The 13,595-nt window shown below is 32.2% G+C and overlaps 1 protein-coding gene across 1 annotated transcript in view; it reads left to right on the top strand.

The window, feature by feature from the left end:
• Nucleotides 1-13,595, top strand: part of LOC128016041 (cadherin-22-like) — a 166,537-nt gene that overhangs the window by 138,598 nt on the left and 14,344 nt on the right. The window contains exon 10 of the mRNA XM_052600359.1: nucleotides 11,627-11,744. Within this exon, the coding sequence (XP_052456319.1) occupies nucleotides 11,627-11,744 (118 nt within the window). The remainder of the gene's footprint in view (nucleotides 1-11,626; nucleotides 11,745-13,595) is intronic.

The following is a 13,595-nucleotide window of genomic DNA, read 5'->3' as shown; positions in this document are numbered from 1 at the left end:
CGCTATGCAATAGCTTTACGGTAACTTGTAGCATGTTTACGTGATTTGTAGTCTGTCACCCCGGGGGTCCCCCATTGTGTTGTGTCGACTAAATTGGGTAAGGTGCGCAAGAGATGCAGAGGATGCTACGGTTTGTGTATTAAAACTTTACGCGTGCTCCGGCTCTGTGATTAATCACTCTGTTGATTGAGCTGGAAATTAGGCCTGTGGAGGAACACGCAATTACACTCATTTATCTCTCACCTAAGATTGGGGCTTTGTGGGAGATGCACAAAGCTAGGCCTCCACATAAACACTGGCGTGATGATCCGGGCGGATCAGAGGAGATGTTTTTATTGCACAAGAGGGAACCTGTTTATGTTCTTTATATAAGTTGCATTTTGACTAATCTTGAATAAATCATGATGCTTTTTGCTTTCAACAGGCTGGTTGAATCAGAGTTGCTCTAACAAACAGAGCAGTGTTTGGATTGCACCACAGTCACGTTGTTTTCACTTTCCAGATCGACTTAGAAAGGGTTACCAAGTGCTTCTTCATAAGCTGGTTTTACATTTATTTATTTAGCAATGTTATTATCCATATATAAATAAAATCATTACCCATATATAAATACAAACTGAACATCTGATAAATGCATCATATTTTCATGATGCATTGATGTGAATTATTCTGCATTGATGCGTACAAATAAAATAATCAATTTATTTATTTTAGGGAAATAGGCAAACATCATACATATTAATTTACTGTTTTGTTGTAAAAAAATAAATATTGCTTAAAAAGAACATGCATGAATGTGTATCTGTACTATTTCTTACTTGAATGCTTCTGTTAAATAGATTTAAAATGAAATATATATATATATATATATATATGTAAAGGACTGCTAATTTAAGACTATATGCTTTACACTTAAACATACCATAGATTGTGCCTCGAAAATGAGCTAACTATAGAAAATCATAAAAAATTTACCTCTTTGATAGGGCATATTTTGCAAACCAGATAATATTCTCTTTGTATGGCCTGTTGTGTAATTCAAAAACTTGCTTGCTTTCACATTTCACACAATGTTGCGCTCTACTGCTAGCCCAGTTATCAAGCTTTGTTCTTGTGCCATGCTAGCATCGGCTTTCTCTGCTCCAGCGCTTGCTAGCATCACAGCTTGCATTTCTGATAGAACAACAGTGAAATCAGATTAGCTTAAGCCGCTAAATGCATAGAGTTTGATCCCATTTGAAGGATGACAACACAGCGTATTTGTTTGTGTGTAAAGGTGAATAAATCAGAGGGAGGGAGAGAAAGAGGGCTAAAGACATGAAAAAGGACTTAGCCGGTAGCTCATAAGCAGCTTTGGCTCAGGGGGCCCGACTCCGCTTCCAGCGATGTGATGCTGATGTTAGACACGGAAGGAGAAAGTGTTTAGGGGCTCGTGTGGATTTAAGAGTCAGGTAGATGTGGCATGGCATGCCGTTTTGATATCATGGGAAGAAACTAGCGCTAAATAAACATGTTAGTAGTGCTGTCATGGTATTGTTAAAAAATGCATGATATTACTATTGTGCTAAATCTATAACACCATAGTACTACCATAGCGGCATGTAAAAATAACCCAAAAATATGGTAACACTATTGGACTTTTTTTCTGTAAGGGCTGTTTTTGAAATTCTATTCCCTTGTAAATAGTACCATTGTATTACCATGTTTTTAGGACAAGTACCTTGTTATTAAAATGGTTTTACATTTACATTTAATAATTTAGCAGATGCTTTTCCAGAGTGTTTTCTTGTAAATACCACAGAAATACGGTAACAGTACTGTAAAGTGCTATTACCATGTTTTAAGAAACTTGCAATGGTTTTTTACCCAAAATATGCTAAAATAATGGTACTTGTGCCATTTTGAACTATTTATCATCCCTTATAAATAATACCACGGCATTACATTATTTTAGGACATGCACCATGGTACTACTATCGTTCTTTTGTAAATAACATAGAAAAAATGTGGAAAAAAATATGGTACTTTTTCTATAAATGCTATTTGAGCTATTTCTCTTCACTTACAAATAGTACCATGGCATTACCATATTTTAGGACATGTGCCATGGTTGTACTTTTATGGTACCGTTTTTCTATACGCCATTTGAGCTTTTCTCTACACTTTCAAATAAGATCATGGTACTACCATGTTTTTGGGATGCATCTTCCCTCAGTTACCTTAGCTGACTTTACAAAAGACAGAATTGGACAAAGAGACATTAGAAGTTTAGAGGTCTCTTATTCATGAGTGTCCCATTCATGATCTTGTTCATACCTGAGCCTTGTTCAGATTGATATGTGAAGCGGTGTTAGCGCGTAACCCTGTGGTATTTCGGCTGATGAGATGAGGAGAGACAGATATCATATAGAGTCGCGTCTGCAGAGAAAGGCCGAGTTGAAAGGCAAATACTAAGAAGGGCCCGGGGACGAGAGGCATGTCAGCTCCACACAAGACATCAAACGGCACCGAGTGGCTCTCCGTGACAGATCACAGGGGTCTGGTCCTCCCGCGGGACAGTCCCGGCTACATGACTAATGTTTGAGGGGAAAAGTACACGCAAACATGTGCAGACGGCGATGTAGATGGATCGGCTCCCACTCACATGGTGACACTTTCACAGAACCCGTGTTGAATTCACGTTATTTCAGCCTAAAATTAACATTTGCCCTCCTTCATGTCTTCCGGAGCACAGATGATTTCAGGTTTTATTACTCCTGTTTAAATATCAGGAATTATCTTACAGGAAGTTCAGGTTGGACTGAAGCTGTGAACTGAATAAGGAATCGATTTTAAAGGTATTATTTCACAAGTAAGACCAGAATCAATCATGTTTTAAATGGACAGCTGTATTTGCAGTGAAGGATGATGTGAGTTGTGAACTGAATAAGTAATAAGTAATTGAAAAGGTCATCTCTGATAATCAGGGTTGTTTATGTGGGAGGGGGAAAATCACATTTATTCTTGTTTTTTTTTTTTTTTTGGCTGCATTTGTAAATGGCACTGTGTCATTTGAATATCTGTTCTGATTGGTCATTTTAACGATGAGAGGAGCCTGACAGCAGTGAACCTGTTCTGGCATTCATGTAGTGCTTGAAATGATAAGGGGAAATAACAAGTTTTACCATTATACACATCTGAGATGTGTGCATTATTAACTAAACAGCAGTGAAGTTATGCAATGTCTATTTTGAACCCTTGTTTTCACTTTTCTTCTAAAACCGGACTGCCACTGCATTTACAATGGTTTGTTTAATTCATATTAAAAAAAAAAAAAAAGTTTAATGTAAAAATAAAATGTATATTTATATTAATAAATCATTTTCAGTGCATCTTTTATTGCACTACTATTTTATTTCATTTTTAATTACTTAAATTATAATATATAATAATTTTTAATTTCTATATTTTGTTTTCAAATCTCACTGGGATATTTGTACAGGGATGTAATTTTTAATTTTTTGTTTTTTTAATGACATGAATTATCTGAATGAATCAGTTATTTGAATGAATCAGAACACTTCCTGATAGAGAGAAATGATTGAATAGCAGGGTTCTCATTTTTTGATCAGTGATTTTCAATGCATTCATTTGTGAATACTGGACAAGGATTTTTAAATATTATTTTACAAAGAATAAATCATTGTAAATGCCTATTATCACTTTTTAATGCATTTTATGTTATTGCAGTTTTAAAAAGACGCGTTAATGAATTACTAAATTGATTCAAATGAATTCATTTCTTTAGGATTTCTGCACAATGAGTCAAATCTTTTTGAGTTTATTGAACCATCTGAATGAAACGATTCTCTAAAATGAAACACATTTCTCAATGCTACTTGATAGAAACACGAGCTACGTGTAATTATCACCTCCACTTACTAATTACTGTTAGTTCCTCTCCTCGTGGCTGATAGGAAGTGTTCATGCAAATGCAAACTTATAGATTTAAAACTCTATTCCTTGAACTTCCCCATCCATCTCAGAGGCCATCCTCCTCCTCCTCCTCCGCTGTGTGAAGGAGGAAGACTTTCAGAGAAGACCTTTGGTCCTGGAAGACTCTGGAGAACGTGCAAGACTTTTGGGAGTCTCTTGGCTTCTCACTTTCCGAGCCTGGCGCAGCTTAAAGGGTCACGAGGGGGCTGTTGGATGGAAATCTAATTAGTTGATTTTGCTTGAGGGAGCTGTGTTTGCCACTCAATAAACTCCCACGCACTGCTTCTCCCGCACAATCTCACATTATTTTTCTCCGTCTCTCTTTCTCAGAAGTCCCTGTTTTTCCATCCCAATCCTTTTCCCTCCAGGACCCTCTCAGGCATTATTTTCGCCCTCAAAATGGGAAATATCAGATGACCTTTTGTTGTTTCTGTCCTTGGCATCGCAATTAACGTTTGTAAAGAAAGCAGCGTTCATTTATTATTTTTCATATAGTTTCTGTTCTCATTTAACCTAGTTTATTGTATAATGTTTTACCATCCAAACAACAGCTCATTAAACAAATGAGGGTCACAATATAAAAAGGACGAGATGCTATCCAATTAACAGTTCTGGTTCCTGAAAGTCAACATGAAGAAGTTGACCTTGTTTGAATAGTTCTTGATGTTTCTGATTGTGAACAATTCATCAGTGCATGTTTGTTTTTATAATTCATTATTCATAAATATACGTCTTAGGTATCCATTTGTTAATCTGTGGGTTAGTTTCAATTTAAATGTTTTGCATGCTCCATTAATATTTGGTAATTTATATGTTGTCATCAATTTAGCATTGCTTATATTATATATAATCATATCAATGAATATTAATTAAAAAAAATATTCATAGTATATATTATTAATATCAAAATAGCATTACTATCATAAAATGATTATAAATACAATACAGTATATTCTCTTTTATTGTAATATTTTAACTTTCATACACTTAGTTTCACTTCATTTGCATTTTAGTACTTTTATATACGCTTTTGTCATTATTATCATTTTATTATTTTGTGTAATATATTTTATTTTAGCTTTATTTTAATATACAAAAATATTAAAAATATTTTTAGTTTAACATAAGTATTATAGTATTTATTAATTATATTTTAGATTATCTTGTATTTTTATTTTAATGTTACTAAATTTGTATGTCCTTTTTATTTTATTTTTTTGTTTTTATGTTTGGAAACATTACTATTTTTAATGTTTTTGAAAGAAGTTTCTTCTGCTCATCAAGTCAGAGATGAGCAGAAAAAACTGTAATATTGTGACATATTATTACAATTTAAAATAATTGTTTTTAAATTTATTATACTTTAAATTATCATTTATTTCTGTGATGCAAAGCTGAATTTTTAGGATCATTATCACATGATCCTTTAGAAATCATTCTAATATGATGATTCATATTATCAAAGTTGGAAACAACAAAAAAAAAAAAGCTATGTTTTTAAAATATAAATATTTTGTAATAACAATATACACTACTGGTCAGTAATTTGGGGTCAGTATTTTTTTTTTTTTCTTTATTTCTTATGAAATCAATACTTTTATTCAACAAGGATGTCTAAAATTGATAAAAAGTGATAGTAAAGAAAATATATTATTATAAATCTTTTTTATTTTATTTTGAATAAATGCAGTTCTTTTTAACCTTTTATTGATCAAATATATCAGACAGCAGAACTGTTTCCAACACTCATAATAAATCAGAATATTAGAATGATTTCTAAATGATCATGTGATCGACTGATGTTACATGTGACACTGAAGGCTGGAGGAATGATGCTGAAAATTCAGCTTTGCATCACAGGAATAAATTATTTTTTAAAGTATATTCAAATAGAATACTATTATTTTAAGCTGTAATAATATTTCACAATATTACAGTTTTTTCTGTGTTTTTTTATCAAATAAATGCAGGCTTGACGAGGAGAAGAAACTTCTTTCAAAAACATATAGTAATGTTTCCAAACGTTTGGTCTGTACTGTAACTATATGTATATGTATATATATATATATATATATATATATATATATATATATATATATATATATATATATATATATATATATATATATATATATATATATATATATATATATATATATTGTTATTTGTGGTTTTCAATGCATATAAACTGAAGGTGTATAAACTGGATATTTTCATGATCAGATATCTGATTAGTCAAAAAAAAAATTACATTTTAAAAAAGGAAATATTTTGGAATCATTGCTGGAATGTGCTTCAAGAAGTCTTAACAGATCCAAACATCATGGAAATAACCTGATTCCAGAATTTAACAATCCACAAGTTCTACTTCCCAGTTCTTTATAAAGTAGCGGGCAGCATTTCATCGGCGAGCACTAAAGCGATGTCTGAAAGCAGGCGCTCAGCAGGAGTCCCATAAAACGTCCCTTTCTAGCTCAGAGGAGACCAATAAACAAACATCTTAAAAATATAACATGTGGCCCGTTGCCCCCATCCTCTGTCATGCGGCTGGAGAGGTTGTGCTTGTGTAATACTGTCTTTCTGGACCCCAAATAATGTGAAGAAAGTCACAAGAGTTTGAGCGTGTTTATTAAAGGCCCTTAAACGCATCCGGCGTCGCATTATCAGCCGCAGACAGAAGTGGAGCGTTGTGAATAATGAGGCCGATGGGAAGCACAGGTTAGTGTTTAGTTTAATTCTGCTGTGGATGTGATCAACAAGAAACATTATCATCTGCAAGTACTGCTCGACTTCTGAGAAATATGTCTTAGGGTTTAACACCTGCAGTTTCTGGGCCTCGTTCTTTACCTGGTTAACCATTAAGAAAAGACTAAATTACGTTTGCATGAAAGACTAAGATGGTCAGTGCTAATTTACACTCTGAGAAAAATCTGTTAATCTATTGCCCAATATACCATGCATTTTTTGCATTGATTTTTTTTACAGGTGCATTTACGCATCGTGTTGTGTTTTTGGTTTTGAATTAAATGCCTGTAAATTTAACAGAAAATGTAACCGGTCACTTTTTGAAGATTAAAAATAAAATCCACTGGTAATTTTCTGCCAGGACATTATCAAGGGCATTATTGTCATTATCAGGGCATTATTTTATAGACTTTTCTGTTAAGCCTAAAACACTGTGCAATGAAGTGCATAATTGCTGTAAAACACCAATAAAGTAAAGTAAAATAAAATGAGATGAAATAAAATAAAATAATTTCTTCAAAGTATTACAGTATATTATGCACTGCTTATTTTATTTTATTTTATTTTATTTTATTTTATTTTATTTTATGGACCAGAAACCCTGAATTTCATGGAAAGACAAATAAGGAAACCTTTTTTTATTTTTATTTTTATATTTTATTTTTTTTATAATCAGCAACACTTTACAATAGGAGTGAAAACACTGCAATGGTAAAATGCATTGGCTATCATGAACAACAGCATATTTCTTTGTGATTTTATTTTAAGCATTGTTTTTCTATATTACATAAACTCGTGTAAACATATATATATATATATATATATATATATATATATATATATATATATATATATAAATACTGTAATTAGCAATTCATATATGCAGAAATGAATACTTATCAATATTGATGAGTGCAGTACTGTGTTTTTCATCATTAGTTCATCTTAAATCTCATGTTAGCGAGGTTCTTTCCGCTCTGTGCCAGAATGTGTTTCCATGAGAGCGTGACTGACAGTCTGTGGGCTTTAAACCAGGATCAGAGATGTGCAGTCCAGCTCTTGCATCAGCACCTCAGGGCACAATGATGCTGTGCACTGTACACTTAAAACCTGTTACTGCACTGGAACAAACATCAGGACAAATGTGTCATTAAACTAGATTGTTGTCTCTTTAGTTTTGGAATAGTTCACCACAAATTACGATTCTTCCATTATTTACTCACCCTCATGTCTGCTGTTGATTTTCAGGATCACAAAATATTCATTTTTGGAGAGACTTTTGCATGCGAAGAGAGTTCACGGTGCTTTTAAAATCACCATAAAAGTACAGTTCTTTCAAAGGAAAGTCATGCGACAGCTTTGTGTAAAAACAGACTGAAATTTAAGAGGAAGTTCACTCGTTATATTCCTTTTCGGTAACACTTTATAATAACTGCACGCTATTAATCATTAATTAAGCATTAGTAAACAGATAATTCATAATTTATAAAGCATTAATAGACAGTAATAAGCAGTTTATAAATACAGACATAAATGCTTTATTCTTGATTTAAAAGCATATATATAATGTGTAATGTTATACTTTATTAATGATCAATTTATCATTTCTCAATGAAGTATAGCATTATTTACAAACCAGTTATTTAGAAGTTGCAAGTGATTCATAAGATCACAAGAAATGTAGTTAATTCAGGTAGTTATAAAGTAGTGGTCAGTTAACTATATATGTGAGCTCATCTAAAGTGAGGACTAGTTATGCCTTGTAAAGCATTTATTAAGGATATTTAAAGGCTCAGTTATCTTCTAAAAAAAAAAAAAAAAAAAAAAAAAACCAGAAACAAACACAACACAGTGATACCGAACATAGAAATATTAACAGCCTTTAAATCTCATTTGTAAAAGCTTTACAAGGCATAAATAGTCCTCACTTTAGATGAGCTCACAAAAATAGTTAACTAACCACTACATATGTTTTATAACTACCTGAATTAACCCTGAATTACAGTAGAAATGCATGTTAATAAACCATTTATTAACACTATAAGTAACTATTACTATATGTCTGAATAAAAAGATGTATGAATGCACATTTAAATAGTTTATTAATCATTTACTTACAATTTCTAAGTGATCTTATGAACCACAGACAACTCCTTAATAACTGGTGTGTAAATAATGCCATACTTAATTTAGAAATTATAAATTGATCATTAATAAAGTGTGAAAAAACAATCAGGTATAAAGCATTTATATCTGTATTTATAAACTGCTTATAAATGTCTATTAATGCTTTATAAAAGATTAATTAACTGTTTCCTAATGCTTAACTAATGATTAATAGCATGCAGTTATTATAAAGTGTTACCTGCTTTTCTTAGAAATACTATTCACATTCAGGTCTTTTAAAATTACATGTGGAGTTTCACTTACATTTTATTTATTTGATTGTTTTATTTCTATAATGTATATGCATATGTGTCTATAATTGTATCTATTTATTTATAACTCTATTAATTATGTATCTATGTAGGTATGTATTCATTTTTAATATTTCGATATTACTTGAAGTCATTGTTTGTCACTTCGCTGTAACAATAGAATAGAATGGAATAAGATAGAATAGAAAATAATAGAACTTTATTGTTCCACATTGGATATGTGTAATAAAATAGACATAATATTAAGACATAAACCTCAATAAAGATAACCACAGTGAAGCAATATAAAAAACTGTGAATAATAATAATAATAATAATAATAATAATAATAATAATAATAATAATAATGCACTATTTCACATTGTTGTCAATCTACTGTAGATTCACTTCACAAGACATGCACAAGTCATCTTGACTACTTTTAATTTTATTTATTTATTATTTTTATTTATTTATTTATTTATTGGTCATTGCTTGACGCATGAGATGCATGAAATAGTGTTGCACAATGCAAAAATGCATGCAGGTTTGAACTGACACGATGTGAGCAGAATGCAAACTATTTCTTTCAAAGCGAGCGCATCCTGAAGGACTGAGGCTTAAACACAAGCGCTTGCCTCTGTTGGAAACTGCAGCTTTAATCATTTTGAAGAGGAAACATCAGTGTTAGTGTGGGGTCTCCTCTGAGTATACGGCTGTGCCTATCAAGCATTGGTCCTTGCTTTCACTTCCCCGGTGTGTGTGCGTCTTTCCTTTTCATTTTCCAATCCGAGAAAGCATGATAGTTCCTCGTAGCTGGAAAGACTTTGCTAAAATAATTTTAATTTAAATTGTATTTTGCCTCCCATCTCCTCTAATTACACTCGGATTTTCTATCACCTCCCTAAAAATTGCCATAAACGCCGTGCGAGCCTTTTGATGACCGTGTAATGAGAAATGAGCAATGAGAGAATATGTGAGTTTTTCTCGGGATTGTCTGAAGTGCTGCCCACTCCCTGTTCCTCCCGCCCTCCTAAACGCTTCCATCTGTTGTCTCACAATCCGGCTAATGTAGTAACTGGGCCTGATGCCGCTCACAAGTACACCCACTCTCACTGCCACAACTACTTCTGATTTATCACAGAAACTGTAATTCCAAAGCCGTATTCGAGACGGCTCAGTGTAGTTTTAGCATAATATGACAAAATGTGCTTTTTTGGAAGAAAGCAGGTGCGCAGCTCGTGTGTCGTGAATGCAAAATCTTCTGAATACACTGTATATTCACATTTGCATCATTTGTAATATTTAACCTGCGCAAAGCTGTGCAAAATGTTACGCAGCATGTGAAACCATTAAATGCAATGGTGAAATTAGCATTAGCTATTGTAAACAACGGTAATAATGATGTATCTTGTTTATAATTTTATATTCATATAAGTTCATATTGCATCAGCTAATGCTACTTTGCTGATAAAAAGGCATTAGTATGTGCAGAAATTAATATTAAACAAAGATTAATCAAGGAAATTATAGTTTTTTTATATTTTATATTTATTTATAATTTTTTCCTATTTGATTTTAGCTAAGTAAATTATATTTATTGAATTTATTTTATTGTGTGTGTGTGTGTGTGTGTTTTGTTAAGTTTTGGTTGTTAGTTTTAATTTACTTGTTTTTGGCTATTTTAAATATTATAAACCAAAAATGTAATTAATGCCATTGCAACTAGGTTGAATCAAATTTATTTATTTATTTAATATATATATATATATATATATATATATATATATATATATATATATATATATATATATATATATATATATATATATATTAATAACATATTTAACAAAGCTGTTGTTTAGAAAAAAAATGGTCCTTTAGTTCTGCAAAAATAACTACTATTTTTTTTTTTATGCATCTATGTAACATTTTGCACAGCAGCTTTGTACAGTAACTCCTAAAAAGATTTGAAACCATTCGAATTACCCAAAAGTGAAAGTCCTGTGAGCTCTGGGTGGTTTGCATTCACACACAATGTTATAAATGGAGTTGCACACATCTGAGATGATCTGATTGCATTTAGAGAGGGACATAGAAGCCAGATTTATTGCAAAGTGCCGTCAATCTTATCATACGTAGGCCAGAGGCTGACAGGAACTCGATCGAGGGGAACATGACTTGTGTTTGTGACAGCAGCTGCATGAACCTGGAAATGCAGATATGCACGCTTTGCTTTGGTTTGTCAGTCTCATCATCTCAGCAGTGGATGTACCCTAGACCCTAGAGAAGTGAGTCATTTACATGAGGTAAATATTGACTTGTCGGCTACTTTTCTGGATGAATAATCGACTAGTAAATATGAGCCGTGATGAAGTCTGGCTGAAGATCCTTTAGTATGTTTTTCTTGTAGCTGTTTTCTGTTTGATCACTGGTATTCTCTCCAATTATTTATTAACATCTCTGCACACTTTCTGTCTGTTCTCCAGCTCATTCACACCATCAGTGTTGTGGACCGAGACGAACCACAGTCTGGACATCGATTCTATTTCACACTGGCACCCGAGGCCTCCAACAACCGGCATTTTACACTGTGGGACATCAAGGGTGAGAGACATTGTTCTTTTTTATCCTACATTTGGGATGCACTAAAAATAAATAAAAAAATTACATGCATGAATATAATTTATCATAAGTTTGGCTATGTTTATATATAAGTCAAAGGTTGGAATATTGTGAAATATTTTTGCAATTTGAACAAATTGTAAGCTGTAATGTATTTCTGTGATGCACAGCTGTATTTTCATCATCATTCCTCCAGTCTTCAATGTCACATGATCTTCAGAAATCATTCTGATATGATGATTTGCTGCTCAATTATTATCAATTATCACTAGTGCTCAGTTATTATTATTATTATTTTTTTTTTATTATCTGTGTTGAACAGTTTTTGCTGCTAAATATATCCTGGACACTTTTATTTTATCATTTCATGTATAAAAAGTACAAAAGAACAGCATTTATTTAAAATATAAATTTTCAAAAATATAAAAATTTAATTTAATGCAACCTCACTGAATAAAAGTATTAATTTTCGTATAAAAAAAAAATATATATATATATATATATATATATATATATATATATATATATATATATATATATATATATATATATATATATATATATATATATATATATATATATTATAATAATAATTCAATCTCATGGCTTCCACAAAAATATGTTTTCATCCTAATAAGCATATTAGAATGATTTCTGAAGATCATGTGACACTGAAGACTGGAGGAATGATGCTAAAAATACAGCTTTGATCATAGAAATAAATTACATTTTAATATATAATCACATTTATTTATATCAAAATAATATTTAAAACATTTTACTGTACTTTTGATCAAATACATCTAGCCTTGGTGAGCAGAAGAGACAATAATAATAATAATAATAATAATAATAATAATAATAATAATAATATATAATTAATTAATTTATTAATTTATTTATTTATTAATCTTAATTATTCCAAACTTTTGACCAGTAGTGTATGTGTTATCAAATGCATTTGGGCAAAACAGGTGCCACACATCATGGAAACACTATCCAGATCAAGTAAATAAATGCAGTTGTTTGACTGTAAAAGCAGCATTTGTGCATTTCGTGCATCTTTGACCCGTGTGTGGCACGATGACCACAGCTCAGCTCTGTGTCTCCCGCAAAGAAAGAATCAATACGAGCAAAATGTCTTTCCCTTAATCCTCTCGTGTCGGACACGTCTGAAGCATCTGTCCATCTTCAGGCCACAAAGACACATCAGGTCTGTTTGTGCGGCAAGAAGGAACTTAAAAAAGTCATCCGACCAGAGAGAGTTATCTCTGAGTGAACTTCCTCAAGTGTTCACCTTATCTTCCTGTGTACGACACTCCCTCGACGGGCCGCTCGTCTGTCTCTGACCTGCATGAGGTGTCATGGAAATACAAGCCAAGTTCATCCGCTCTCCCGAAAAAAGACCAACATGAGCTGAAAAAAAAAACCTTTTAGTCTAAGTCTGACTTGACAAATGCAATCTTTCATGAACGCTCCCCAGAGGAAGGCCACGCTGTCACTTTTATGACATCACCTTCTGTTGCAGCATCTGCCGCTTGTGTTCGCAAACAGAGAACGAGGGGTGTTTAATATTTCTGTCCAATTCATATGCATGGATTTTCTGTTTTGTACTGGGACTTCTTTTGCTTTAAGTTTAAAGATGATTATTTAAAGACCCAAAATAGGAGTTTTGTGGCTTTTAGTCTATATCAAAAGTTTATAAACATTTAACAGTAAATATTTTAATGCATGAGTAAATTACACACATGTAAGTAAATGCGGTTGTCAGTGTTAAGTTGAGGAATATATTGCAGCGATTCAGATTTTAGTACTTCAATGTTTATTCTTCAT

This window comes from Carassius gibelio, chromosome A6, assembly GCF_023724105.1.
Source record: "Carassius gibelio isolate Cgi1373 ecotype wild population from Czech Republic chromosome A6, carGib1.2-hapl.c, whole genome shotgun sequence".
NCBI lineage: Eukaryota > Metazoa > Chordata > Actinopteri > Cypriniformes > Cyprinidae > Carassius > Carassius gibelio.
This window is presented reverse-complemented; position numbering and strand designations above follow the sequence as displayed.